Genomic DNA, 14,491 nt, shown 5'->3' with positions numbered 1-14,491 from the left:
AGGCGGCGTGTCCACACGGAAGGCATGCGGTTCCACGGATGGCGGGGGGATTGACCCTCGCCCTCTCAGGTTAACAGAAGCCCAGGGTGTTTGGCAACTCCCCCAAAAAAAATCTGCTTTGACCTTGATGCAACATTAAAAGTGAAACAGATTTTATGCACACGCCATCGGACTCCTGAACAAATGCCATCTCAATCTGTCAACCACATTGTGCAATATTTTCCTTTTGTGATGCTGCTCGCTTGACCGCTCACACCAGGTGTGTCAGACTCATTTTTGTCACGGGCCACATTATAGTTACCGGTCCCCATATAAGGAAGTCAAGAATAATGCAATAGAAAATGACGACACTATGAAATGGAAACACATTTACAACTGCATACAGCTCGGTTTGGATTGAAAAAAACATCGCCAAGTGGTTCAAAACACTGCTTCTCACATCACATCTTAACTGGAACACATATAAGGGAGCATATACAGTCATCCCCATTTTGGTTACGTTATGTTGAACTGTCCTACTTTCTGTTTGTATTTATGTACAGCCTTTAAAAAAAAAACAAAAAAACAACTTGAATGAAATATTCGTCTTCGATAATTATGGATTCTAAACGTCTGATGACGTATGTGACCACACAATGCGGCTTCTTCTATGAGTGTCCTTCTTTTCAACGGGTAGTTGTTTGTGCATGGGGAGACGCGTGAACAACATGGCCGTGCACGGTCCGCGCCAGCCGGGCTTAAGTTGTCTGTTAGTGTCTGTGTAAGTGTGTGACTTCGGGGACTTTCGGGGGGATCAAACGCTCATGTCGTCAGGCGCTGCCGAGGGGAGACGACTGCTGACAGGTGCTTCCTGCAGGCCCAGTGTGGCAGGTGCTCGGGCGCGCACGCACACACACACACACACACACACACACGCGCACACACACACACACACACACACACACACACACATACACACCGTGAAGGGCAGATAGTTTGCCTCTCAGACATGCTTGTGCACACACTGACCCATATGCACTTTGTTGCTTCCTGCCAATGACCAGGCAGCCAATCAGCAGCCACCTCTTCCAAAACATGGCTGCCACACAAATAGGAGCTATCCCATCTGTCTTTATGTATAACACACGCACACATGCACAGGAACACCGGACGATTACGTGTTAGCTCCCCCAAATGAAAGCCATATCGGCAGGTTACACGTGTATATCTAAATATGGGCATGGTTGAAGTTGGTTTCAAAAATAAAACGTACCACATCACACCCCAGGAGGACAATGAGGCGCTCTAAAGTCTGGAGCCCTTCACCGTACACTGGCTGTCACGTCAGACTGACAAAAAAGATAAATAAATTGGCACCAGTTTTCTGCCCTTTTTCCGTGACATGCATGCACTCATGGCCAACAATGAGGCGCTCTAAAGATAGGCTTGTGAAGCCTAGGAAACAAACAGGCTGTTAATTTGAAATAGAAAAAAAAAAATTTCGGCATCCACGCATTTCTACCTTTCTCTGCATGAATTGCATGCACTCACAGCCAACAACGATTCACTCTAAAGCGAATGAAGATACAGTGACGGTTGGAGACATTTTTACACCTGACTTCTGGAAGTCATGGAAAACCCCTTGAGAGCGACATCTCAAAAATTGAGAAGTATAAAGATTTGAGTCTTTTTTCATGGTTTCAGGAATTACTTTGTATAATTTACTCAGACCCGAATGTTTTCAATTCACTTGACAGGGTCTATAAATAGAGTAGAGAATGAGCGAATGATTCCGAATCCAGCCATCACCGCTCTCCTCTTTCGTTTTAAATTTGCAATAACTACTATGACAATAAATACAAAGCAAAGAATTCAAATAAAATAATTTTATGACAAGAACATGAAGGCATAGTGGTAAAGCAAAAAGCATTTAAAAAAAAAAAAAAAAAAAAAGGAAATTAAGGCTTCATGCTTTGAGAGCCTGGGTGACCCTGTGTTGCGGCGACGAGGTCGAGACCTCGCTCGCCGAGTTTCCGCCGTCCGTGTCAGCCAGCAGGTGAGGCGGGATGTATCCCGTCTGAGGCTCTAAGGGTTTGCTTTGCTGGTGAAGGGGTCGGTCAGCACAGCGCCCCCTCTTGTCCTGCCCGCGAAAGCCTCTTAGCTTGGGGCTCCAGTGTTCCCGCCACTGGAGAGCCAACGTGGAGCGGTCGGCCACCAGCCTCCTCTCGTCCGGCCCCCAGGCCCTCTCGCCCTCGTTAGCGCCAATCAGCAGAAAGGTCCGGCCCACGTGGAGGGCGGGGCATCCGCAGGCCAGGTCCCGATCGGGGACCCAAAGGGATTGGGGGCCCCTGCGGATGTGGGTGGGGGATCCCGTGCGGAACACGACTTGGACCGAGATGGAAAACTGCCACCAGGGACCTGAACGCTCCATCCCTCTCACCTGCACCTTCAGAACTAACACACGCAAAGGCTTTTTGTCACTTTTTCACCGAGTTGAGGCAACCCTATGAAATCAAATGAAGCAACCAACCGTAGTCCTTGAGGCAGTACGTGTCCAAGTTCATCCTGACTTTCACCTGCGAAGGCTGGCAGTGGGACACACACTCCTCATCTGTGGGGGGGGGACAGTGGGTAGCATTTCTATCGGCTGCGCTGATCCAGTACTTGTGGATGTCAGATCTTTTTGTCCGGTCAGAATTTGCCAACTTGCCATGTCAATCTAATCTTCTGCGTATCTTCAACTATCTTAGCAACGGGAACGTTTCTTCAAGGTTTTAACCCTTTCATGCAGCCTGTAACCTGATAACACGATAACCTGTCCACTGTAGTCACCGCTGTCCCTGAAAGGGTTGAATTCACCTCCCACAAAAATCACATGCAATTGGTTGGTCAGAAGAAAACTGTTCAACTAGCAAAAAATAAAATAAATTCTCTCAAACGTTTGATGCTTTTGTCATGTTTTTTTTCTCACTATTGATGGTTTCTATAATTGCGACAGATGGATTCAGACCCCAATGAAGGACCAGGTATCAAATCCCAAACTATCATTGACGAGGGACAACATGAACACAGCGTACAGGCCGTCTCATTACTGAAAATGTGGCGGCTTCAATTTGTCATCACAGTATCCTGTGACCAACAGTTGACCTTGCTGAGCAGTGGACGCACATTCCAGAAGAGTCTTGGGCCACTTGGGGTCCGGTCACGTCATCCAATTAGAGATAGCTTCAGAAGAATTTACGCTTAATTGCAGTTGTTTCGGAAAGTACGGTATATGTCAAGTGAAATTGGTGTGTCGTATCGGTATGCTACCACCGAGTACCATTATCGGTATCGGGGAGTACTCAAATGAAAATACGCGTACTCAGACTGACATATGTGGTATTCCTAATTACAACAACTATGCTTGTTTCCTTGAGCCGTGTTATGTTAGCATTATGTTAACATTAAACTAACGGTGGTTCATCATTTTGGTGTTCAAATATATCATATTTTGCTGACTTTTCTTTGGTGGCTCACTTTTGGAGTGTGTATCAACTACAAGTAAAACATATGGCTTAGAAAACTGTGCGAGTGAGAAGGCAAGAACAGGCACAAAGTAATATCTTCAAAAGTGTGTTCCGCTATTACTCACCGATGCTGTACTGGGGCTGAAAGACGGGAGTTGGAGCAACCTCTTGAATCCCTGCAATCAAAAATGGTGTAAAACACTTGATGTGTGGTCTTTTTTTTGTTTTTGTTTTTTTTTACGACCAACAAATCTTTCCGCGAATGTTGACTTATTCAGTAAGGCCAGAGCGTGACGAAATTGCCTGCCGTCCATTCATACATTGTCCAGACCTCTTGTAAAAGTGCAAACATTTGTCACCATACCCGGTTTGGTCCTTTCTGTCAAAAGTAGGCATGTGATATGAAACATCCCCCTTTCAAATCGCTAACTCTCCCCTTGATGGTGTTTCGCATTACGTTAGCATTAAGCTAGCCGACTTTTGTTTTGACATGGTTTGGTTGAACATTATGGTTTTGTCTCAGTTGTTGGTCATGACAAGTGAGGTCATTTAAGTGACGAAAAGGCACTCGGTTAAATGCCCCGCAGGAGGCTAATGGACGCTATACTTAGTCTGGTCTGGCAGGAAAAACAAACAAGGTTTTCTTTCACGCGGAGCTTTCACTGTCAGAGTTATGAGTCTGGGTCTCTTTTGATCCCTGCGACAGGTGATCCCAAGTTTTGCTCGGCGGACAGCGTTTGGATCGACTTACGGACGCACGGACGCAAAGGCGACGTGCCCTGTTTGTATCCGGGGGCGCAGCGGTTGCACCTGAGGCCGGTCACTCCTTGGTGGCACAGGCACTGACCGGACGTGTGGTTACACCAGCGGCCCACCGCTCCCAGAGGATGGCACTGACAAGCTGGGGGAGGGAATAACCAGGAGAAATGATCATTCAGACTCCGGATGTCGAGAATGTTTTCATTGCAGACCGTATTATAATCATGGTCAGCCCTCTGTGGTCTGGTCATAGCGGTGAAACAACGTAGAATCGCAAGGGGGTTCAAGCTTCCGCCACAAATTGCTGTGTGGTTTTAAGTAAATCTTTGTTCCTCTGCTATGCTAATGACAGGCAGAACAATTAAATCACAGTATGACGCCGATGAATTTGAATGCAATGTGCAATCCTGCCCAGGAAGCCATTTCAATGGCACGGTAGGCCAGTGGTTAGCGTGTCGACCTCACAGTGCAGAGGTCGTGGGTTCGATCTCCGGCCTTCCTGTGTGGAGTTTGCATGTTCTCCCCGGACCTGCGTGGGTTTTCTCCGGGTACTCCCGTTTTCTCCCACATTCCAAAAACATGTGTGACAGGCTGATTGAACACTCTAAATCAGGGGTGTCAAACTCATTTCACATTGTGGGCCACATACGGACTCGGTAGATGTCAAGTGGGCTGAACCATTAACATTATACCATACTGTGCTGAATCACCAAAATATCATCTCTTTCCTTTGTTTTGGGCTCAAGAAGCATTGATTGGCGCTTTCATATCATTTGCTGCGTTGGGTCTATCTCGGTGACAGACTGAGACTGAAGAAACTGTTTTCTTCCCCTGATCAAAACAATGTTGTCTTCGACTGTGATCAAAACGGTGTGCCCCCTAGCGGGTAATCCACGAATTTCATTTTATTTAAAATATTCATTCTGTGTCTTTAATGCATTTTTTTTTACTTTTAAATGATCCCGCGGGCCGGATTGAACCTCCTTGGGGGCCGGTTCCGGCCCGCGGGCCGTATGTTTGACACAGCTGCTCTAAATTGTCCCGAGGTGTGATGTGAGCGCAGATGGTTGTTCGTCTCTGTGTGCCCTGCGATTGGCTGGCAACCGGTTCAGGATGTCCCCCGCCTACTGACAGCTGGGATACGCTCCAGCACCCCCTGCGACCCTTGCGAGTATAAAGCGGATCCGAAAATGGATGGATGGATGGACGTGAGTCGAGAACGTCAATCAGTGACAGCCACTTAGGACCTGTGTCCTGAATAGCTGGACGCTCTCACAAGTGTAGCCATCCCATAACACACACTCCTTCACATTTCATCCTGTAAAAATCCAACACACACACACACACACACACACACACACACATACACACGCATGCGCGTTTTGTTTGCGACTGACGTTGGCAGGCTTTGCGGTGGTGCATCGGCTTGCTTTGGTCCCGGGTGTACCCGTTGTGGCAGTACTGGCAGTGGCGTCCGGCGGTGTGGTGGCGACACTTGAGGCACACGCCGCCACTGCGTCGTCCAGACTGCTGGAACACCTCCATGCTGAAGCGGCACTTGTTGGAGTGGCCGTTACACTCGCACTCTGGAGAAGGGGCAAATGGCGTGGAATTGCTTTTTATTTTTGAGTCACCGATTTAGGTCGTTGATGCTGTCACAATACAGTATTCTACAAAGATACAACAGTATGCCAAAACCGTGTTCCGCTACTATATTCCAGTTCACATACCGTGGCCGTTCTGCACTGTAGTATTTGTGACTTTGTGTGTCGCTTTATTAGGCAGGGCATGTCGTGTTGAGTGACGTGCACGTCAGTGAATAAGAGTGCGGAGTTGGCTGTCGTTGGCCAAGGTGAGCAGCTGGTTTTTAAGCGGCTAATTGTTAGCCGGCCTCCGGGCGTCAGGAGAGATTATTTTGTTACCGTTTGTTCAACGAAGCAATTGCAAGTGCGCCGGCGTCTGTGTATATATTTGACCACCTGTGAAGGGATTACAGTTCTTTCTAACCAGCAGTGATGGCTATATTAAATAAGATATGCTAATGTTTGCAGTGGACACATTGTACTTAAGCGTCTTTTTTAAATGTTGAAATGATCCCAAACGTTGGACATTCTGTTTTTTGCACCCTCTTTTGAGCAAAAAAATAAAATAAAAAATTGTGGGATTTTCATTCTCTTGTGCTCTGATGTGCTACTCGTGACATCACACATGTTCAGATAGAACACTTGAAATGTTTTTTTAAGCCGTAAAATGAATGTATAGGCGCACCGTGGCAAACAGGGATTCACCGTATTGCAATGACGGCCAGCCGTGACTCACCCACACAAGGGTTCGGCTGCGTGGGCGTGGCCCGATGCCAGGGTCTGTCAAAGTAGAAATCCTCGCAGACATCACAATCTGGGCCGGCCGTGTGATGCTCGCAGACGCACACGGCCCGCCCCGCGTCGTCACGTCGACACTTGGAAGCATGTCCGTTGCATTTGCACCGACCCCCGACCTGCAGGTCAGAGAGGACCAAAGGGGGCGGGGAGGCTGCGGTCGGGGGTGCTTGTGGTGCCGCCTGGAGGTTTCGGGTGGGTTGCCGGGTATTGGGCTGGTTGTTTCTTCGTTTTCTCAGTTCTCGTCCCTTGGAGCCTCTGTGGCGTCCCTCCACGGTCCAGTTGCAGTCGCCGTTGGGACAAAGGAGCCATTCCTCGCCGTCCTTCTTACGACCGAGCTTTCGAGCTCTCGCGCCCTTTTTGGAGGAATCATCCAAGCTGAAAGTGTCCGCGCTTTCCTTGATGGTCACGTTGTTTCCAACCTTGTGCTGACCTCTCCCTCGAAGCTTGTCCGCTTTCTTCCGGATGCTCATTTCTGAGTTTTTTGTGGCCCTGTTTAAAAAGGACAGCATGTTATCTGTGTTGCGAATCGGATCTGCAGCATAGCCTGAACTCAACCTCGGGAGGGCGATAACTGGTCCCTCCTCTGTCCAGCTGTCCTTCTTCTTGCCTGAGCTCAGTTTCGTGTTTGCGGATGCTCGGTGGAAAATCACGCGGATATCTGTAGCTGTCACCCAGTCTTGCAATGTGGGACTGTAGTCAAAATCGGGAGAGGACGGGCGTCCGTCAAGGGCCGAGAAGGCCAGCACCGTACCCCCCCGCTGCCTCTGCAAGGGCCGAGGATCAGAGCATAGCGGTTCCGTTTCCTGGTGTCTGGTCCGGGCCACCGTCTGGGAGGGAAGTCCAAAATCCCCAAAGCAGTCGTTGGAATAATGTTGCATCGGTCTCCAACTGTGTCTGTAGTCCATGGACTTGAAGATGGAGATTGAGATCGGGTCCGACGGCTCCCCATGGTAGCAGAACTGCAGACTAATGTAGGTGATTTCAAAGCGGCGACCCAGGGGCACGGTGAGGACCCAGTCCCTGCTGTCCTGACCCCCTTCAGCCTGCCAGCAGGTGAGGTTGTGAGGATTGTGAAGGTCCGTCAAGGTGGTGACATTGCCGTCAAATTCGACGCCTCGGACGGAGCGGCTGGCGTTGACCGGGACGCCGTAGGCGGCGTTGATGAACTCGGACAGACAATGGCGAGGACGGCCGTCTGGGTGGTAGCAGGGATCGTGAGGCGAAGTCCAACTGAGTGGGACGTGGGACAGCGGGGAGAATAGAAGAGGCCGAGGAAGTAAATAAAGGAGAAGGAAAGCGAGGAAGGGAGAGGTCGAAGGGGGAAGGGAAAAGGCCCGGACCATTTTGTCATCCAGCCTGTGGAGGACAAAAAAAAAAAAGAAAAGAAAAAAAAAGACATTAGAAAACATTGCACGAGAGCCACCAGTTTGGTGAAAGTAGTCTTTTATCATCCTTGGTAAAAAAAAAAAATCAAATCAAATCAAATAAACAAGAAAACAGTCGATTCTCCCCATCTGGTAGCGTTGGGCATTGAGGGCTGTTCCTTAAACAAATCACACGTCCAATTTATCCATCGTCTAATTGGTCAGAGCAAAACTGTTTGAGTAGCAAATGCTCTATGCCAAGGGGTGACCAATATCGCGATCAACCGGTAACTCGCGGACTGGGAAACTGGAGTGTCGGGAGAGCAAGAGTGCGTCCCGTGCCGCCGCGTCAGCCGGCGCAACTCACGTCACAGATCAAAGAAGCTTTGAACAACCACCGCAGCTAAGTTAGCCTAGCCGACACGACGTTAGAAGTCAGACGGACACGTTTTTCCAGTCATCTGTGTGTTTTCCTTTTTTTTTGGCTAAATGTAAGCTTATGTTATATTATTAATTACTGTATTATCGTTTTATATTTGAGCATCATATTATTTCATGTTAAGAAAACCTAAATGATATTCTATTGTTTAATAATTGCTTAGACATGTTTTTATGTTGATGGGTTCTGATTGGCTGTTGAAGAGAAGCAGGAAGTGATTAGTTTCGAGGAGAGTTGTCTTCTCGAACGTGCTGCGGTGCAGATGCCTTTTTTTCCCCTTTTAATAAAACTGTATTTAAAGGATTCCATCTCTCCTTTTCCCGTTCGTAAAGTAGAGCTATCCACTAAAAACAACAAACCCCTCAACTTCACATAAATATATATATTTTTTTACGACAATAACTCTTGTCCACAGTGTCTTTTTTCATTCCAGTGAGGTTTAGCAAGTGTTTATTAAGAAACGAAAATCTCGCTACATGGTAATGGGTTGGTCTATCGCTGGAGATTGTTTGATTGAAAAGTAGATCTTTGGTCAAAAAAAAAAAAAAAAAAAGGTTGGGTACCCCTGGTCTATATTGTCTCTTTGTCCGGTATTGATGCTTTTTAAAATGTAAACATGATCCCGAGGGGGGGTAAGTCTGAAAATACACGACAGCCTCACTGCAATTTCACCCCCACCCAGAACAGCCCGAATGACATCTCCAAACTGCCCCGACGTGCATGCACTTGAAGGCTGCGATTGTCTGAAACGACCCAAAAAAAAAAAATATATATATATATATATATGGCTGACAGCTGGAGCCAGACCCCAAACTGGAGCGTATCCATCCCATTGATGGCGCTTCCTTTTTTCAAACCGCCGCCGTTTGCAGGCAAGCGTTCGGGCTGAGGTGTGCGTGCCCAAGATCTTTTGGAAGCACAACACAAGCGCTCCTTGTGGGGAAATGATTTATCGATGGAAATCTTGCTTGAGCCCCAAACATGAATTGTTTTTGTCCCCAGTGTGAACAAATCTCTTCCTGCCTCTTCCATCTGGTCATGAGCGTAATTCATCCAACTGTCAGGATTTTATCCACTCGAGAGTCACTTTTGGAGCGTAGTCAAAACTAACAATCAACGCCAAAACGGACTTCCTCTTCAGATGATCTTCCCTTCTTAGTTTCTTTGCGCCGTCACCTTGCTTCTCCTCGAGGTTGATTTTCCAAGCCAGGCCTTGCTCGTATGTCACCTGGCCCCTTCGCTCTCTGCGAGATTAATGGCACCCTAACAAGCGTTTGACACTGACAGCAAAGATCGGCGTGGGCTGCGCAAACCCAAGCGGCGGGAGAGGACGGGAGGCTGAGAGAGCCTGTCCCACCTCGTCATCCCGCTCAATTAGCAAGCAAAATATGAGGCTTCCTGAGGGACGGTCTGGCTCAGGAAGTGGATCGACCAACCTTAAAGGCGAGATCACTGGGGAATAGGCCTGGGTTCGATCGGGGCGAGGACATGCACCTGTCTATGTCGTATGAAAAAAATATATAAAACCAAAACAAAACACTGAACCATGAGAGGGAAGAAACGCAAAGAACAATCGTGCATAAGACTTTGCAAATTGTCTCGTGCTGACATCACCATCTCCGACTGCAGGGGGTGATCTTCTGATCCAACTATGTGAGCCTGGCAAGAATACGTGCTGACAACCTGGGGGCATGTTTACAGTCTGGACACCACAGTACTGGGTTTATAAAAACACAAAATATTTTGTACCGTCTGCGTTAAAGTAACACTTGTTTGAAGGTCTATAATTACTGTCAAATTTAAGGTGATTCCCATTAACACGGCAGTGCCGTTTTACACTATTTAGCATTTAGCATTAAGCTAGTGGACGTTTGTTAACACACTGTGGTCGAAGGTGTCAGTGTTTAAATATAGAGAATTTAATTCTCTTTACTTGTATGTAATATTGGTCCATGTGGCTTCAAAATACCACTTGTTTGAAGGTTTATAATTACTGTCAAATTTAAGGTGATTCCCATTAACATGGCTATGCTGTTTTACGTTATGTGTTAGCATTAAGCTAGTGGACGTTTGTTAACACACTGTGGTCAAAGGTGTCAGTGTTTATATATATATATATATATATATATATATATATATAGTTGAATTCTTTTTACTTGAATGTCATATTGTTCCATGTGTCTTAAATGTACCGCTTGTTTGAAGGTTTATAATTGCTGTCAAATTTATGCAAATTTCCAGGAGCACATGTAAGCCTTTTTACATTGAATGTTAGCATTAAGGTAGTAGACATTTGTTAACACAGTGTGGTCGAACTTTTCGGTGTTTCAAATCGAGAGTTTAATTTTCTTTACTTGTGTGTAATATCGTTCCACGTGTCTTAAAAATACCTTTAATTGTCTGAGGGTTTACAATTGCTGTCAATTTCTTTGCTAATTTCCAATGAGCATATCTTTTTACATTTTATGTTAGCATTAAGCTAGTGGACATTTGTCAATTGACAGCAAACATGAACATTTTGGTTTTTAAATATACAGTTTAATTCTCTTTATGTGGAAATGATTGAGCTTTGTGTGGCATAAAGTAGTATGTCTGTGCCATGATTCTGTTTTTAAGATTACGTTTGGTTTCGTTTCAGTTTTGTTTCCTTGTGTGATTTTGTCTTGTTTTGTTTCCACCTGTTCTGGTCATACAGGTCCCTTGTGTCAACCAATCAACTCCCTCGAACCTTCAGGTCTTCCTTGTTGTCTCGTCAGTTTGCTTCTATTTAGTTCCCTGGGTTCTGTTGTCTTTGTTGGATTGTCGTGTTCCTCTCATGGGTGTTTGCTTCTGTTGCTGTCATGCTGTTTTGTTGAACTGTCAAGGGTGTTTGTTTGTTAATTTGCTTTATTGGAGTTTTTCCAGACTTTGGATTTTGGATTTAGTTTTTTTTCCCCCACTGTACCCCAGCAAGTGTTTTTTTTTTGCTCATACATTTTGTTCAGGCCTTGCTTCTCCTTCCTGCCTGCTTTTTGGGTCTGCTACCATCACGTAACATGAGAGTTTGTAGGTTTATAATGAATATAACATCAATGCTAATTTTCTGGTCGACCGTTGTGGTACAGGTGCTTGAATATTCTCTTTTGTTGGTCGTGATACTCTTCCGTGTCGGGTAAAGTAGCACTTGTTTGTAGGTTTCTCGTTACAGTCACATTAATGCTAATTTGGATTAGCCCTTTAATGGCTTTTTGCTAAACTGACAGACAAAAACAGGAAAAAAAAGCTAGCGGACAAAATAACATTTTGTTGAACATCTTGGTGTTTAGACAATTTTCATTCTCTGGTTTTATGTGTCAGTTTTACAGCAAACTTCAACTTGCAGTGATGAATAAATAGTTTGAAGCAAGCACACTTTGTCTCTTATTTAGAAAACTAAATAAAGCAAGAGTGTTTTTTGGGTTTTTTTTTTGTCTGGTTACCTGTTAACTCTCGCCGGCGTGCTTGCCACCCTAGCGTGTCTGGCGCACGTTCTAGTGAGCAGATGACTCCCACACATTTCAAAATTCCTCGTCATGGGCCTTCAGTGGCTGGGGCGGATTGGAAGTGAAAGCTATTGGTGGTTAGTCTAAAATTGCGGAGTGTAAGTCATGATTTGGGAAACAAGCGGGCACCGAGGACCACGCTGCACCACACCTGTTAGCGCATGTAACCATTCTGACACCTTTCTTAATTTACAAATATCCTCAGAAACACAACACTGCAGCCTGTTTTCCCCAAACCACATTCCTGACCTGTGTGTGTGTGTGTGTGTTATTCTGAACAGCGCAGATTCCAGCAGCTCCCTTTTAGGTGAATTAATCTAATTTTAGTGGTGGAAGCGGCACAAAGTGGATTAGCGCCCCAGTATGTATCTTTAGCCTATTGTCTTTAGGGTTTGGAGTGCAACAAAGGAAAATCAAATCAGACAATGTTATTTCTGTAACCCAGGAAATACTCATTTGTTGTTTTTTTTGTCCTCCTTTTTTTTTTTTTACATTTTCAGAAATATGTGGTGCTTTGGGTATCATATATCTACATATCTGTATATCTATATATATATATATATATATATATATAGATAGATGCAGATACTGTATATAGATATACAATGTATGTCCTTATATACAGTATAAATGCATACATTTCTGATTTCTGTATAACGTCATATATATTTCATATATATAGATATCTATATTTATATAGATATCTATCTAGATATATATATATATATCTAGATAGATAAATATATACATGTATATGCTCTTATGAAAAAAATGGTTTAAAAAAGCAAACCGTTTCTCAGTTTTTGAGCGTTTTTTTTAATTGAGTACTGTACTTGCAGTTGACTAATTATTTGGAGCACACTTTTTTTACTTTTATTGTATTCATGTTATTTTAAGTAACCGTATTACAACTTCAGAATAATTTTTGGCCACTCTACCCACCTCAGTTCCTTGGCACCAACACCCCACGCAAAGCACTGCTTTTGACTAAATGAAGCTCCTCCGTTGACTTAAAGATTGTTCCTTCCCCATTCCACTGGGTAACCAACCATCTGCCACTAGAAGAATTTTCGAGGAAGAATACCACATGTCACCCAGTTGATATTTAAAAGCAAGCTTCCTGTCAATCCCACCCCCACCCCCCACCACACACTTTTTTTTTACAGGCATACATACAAGTTGGCAGAAGTCTTCCCATGGAGGCTTCACATGTTGCTCTTGAAAAACAGATGGGAATGAAATCACAGTGATCCCAAAGATGAGGCACGCAGTTGAACGTGTACGTGTGTGTACGCGTGTGCGCGTTGACGCTGTCAATTAAATCCACATGCTGCCCACACGATTGATTCATGAGTCAGTAACATACGCAAACATGCATTTTATGTCAGATCCAAAAAAGAAAAACGGACAAAAAATAATGATAATAAAATTAAGGTCTGGCAAGGCCCCACTCTGTTGCATGCACGGATCCTTCCTCGGACCTCTCAAAAGGCTTCATGAAATCACGACTTTGGTGGCTTTTGCACTCGCCTACTGGCAACAGATAATAAAACATGTTCTTTCGATGAGGTCACAACAGCAGCGTAATTTATTTGCTCATTAGCTCATATAAAGACTCGTTCCGTTGCATTAATTCCTCATGACAATGCAGGGAATTCCACGAAGCCTAACATCGTGCTAAGTCGCTTCCACGTATTTATTGATTTTATCGATTTTTGCTTTGGAGCGATTTTGGCAAGAACAACACAAGTCTAATGGCGTCAATTACCGCGCTGCTAATGGCGCACATTGGCCGCAATCGGTTCCGGGAAGCATAATATTTACAGAGCTGCACCATTACAGAAGACGAAATTTATATTGATGGCTCGCGATTATTCAGTCATCAGTCTCATGAATTTAAAAAAAAAAAGTGTGTTTAAACAATTCGGCACAACCCATTGACTCACCTTAAGTTTCGCAAATACGCATTAGGGCCTAGCTAAAATACATCATAAACAATAATTGATTTTTAGGACTTTTTTTGGTGGCTGTAACTGACAAATAAAATGGTCAATATTGTCAGGTAATAAATCCACTCAATTATTGAATTGTCCTTTTCTACGCTTTAGTAGCAATTTTTTTTAAAGGAAGGGCTGAACCTGTTTTGCCAACTAAAAGAAAGTGAATAAAACCGATGAGAATGTCGAGGTGCGTGCGGGCTCACCATGTGCGTCCTGCGAGATGGTCCTTGTCCCACCAAAGTGTCCTCTCACATCCAGCCTCGACTCGCGCGGTGTCTGTCTGCTGGCCGGCCGAGAAAGCAGAAGGAAGGAAGGAAGAGGAGGAGGAGGAGCAGGAGGAAGGAGTGAGATTCACTGAAGGACGACCTGTTGGAAGGAGAACAACCACCGCGGCCAAACAACTTGACGTGCGAGTCCGTGCTGTCTATGAAAAGCAGTTTTAATATGTACATTTGTTGTCTTCAATTCACATGATGCTACAAATACATTTGATATAATGTATTGTGTACTTTTTCCACATCAGGAGACGTAAAAAAACC

General features: G+C 45.0%; 1 protein-coding gene across 1 annotated transcript; it reads right to left on the bottom strand.

The window, feature by feature from the left end:
• Nucleotides 1-1,908: 1,908 nt before the first annotated feature.
• On the bottom strand, nt 1,909-14,455 carry ntn5 (netrin 5). Its single transcript, XM_086106031.1, has 7 exons — nt 14,156-14,455; nt 6,567-7,984; nt 5,645-5,833; nt 4,240-4,389; nt 3,614-3,664; nt 2,510-2,590; nt 1,909-2,433 (listed from the first exon to the last, which is right to left on the bottom strand). The coding sequence occupies exons 2-7, from the start codon at nt 7,969-7,971 to the stop codon at nt 1,946-1,948; spliced, it is 2,364 nt and encodes a 787-aa protein (XP_085962157.1). The 5' UTR covers nt 7,972-7,984; nt 14,156-14,455; the 3' UTR covers nt 1,909-1,945.
• Between the last annotated feature and the right edge of the window lie 36 nt (nt 14,456-14,491).

Source organism: Hippocampus guttulatus, chromosome 2 (genome assembly GCF_054856545.1).
Source record: "Hippocampus guttulatus isolate MCC_2025c chromosome 2, RoL_Hgut_1.0, whole genome shotgun sequence".
NCBI classification, from domain to species: domain Eukaryota; kingdom Metazoa; phylum Chordata; class Actinopteri; order Syngnathiformes; family Syngnathidae; genus Hippocampus; species Hippocampus guttulatus.
This window is presented reverse-complemented; position numbering and strand designations above follow the sequence as displayed.

Excerpts from the sequence above, each read along its gene's own strand:
- ntn5 (XM_086106031.1), bottom strand. The coding sequence starts at position 7,971 with ATGGTCCGGGCCTTTTCCCTTCCCCCTTCGACCTCTCCCTTCCTCGCT. Across the intron at positions 5,834-6,566 it reads GCAGCCGAACCCTTGTGTGG|AGTGCGAGTGTAACGGCCAC; the intron begins GTGAGTCACGGC and ends CCCCTTCTCCAG. Across the intron at positions 2,434-2,509 it reads GTACTGCCTCAAGGACTACG|TTCTGAAGGTGCAGGTGAGA; the intron begins GTTGGTTGCTTC and ends TGCGTGTGTTAG.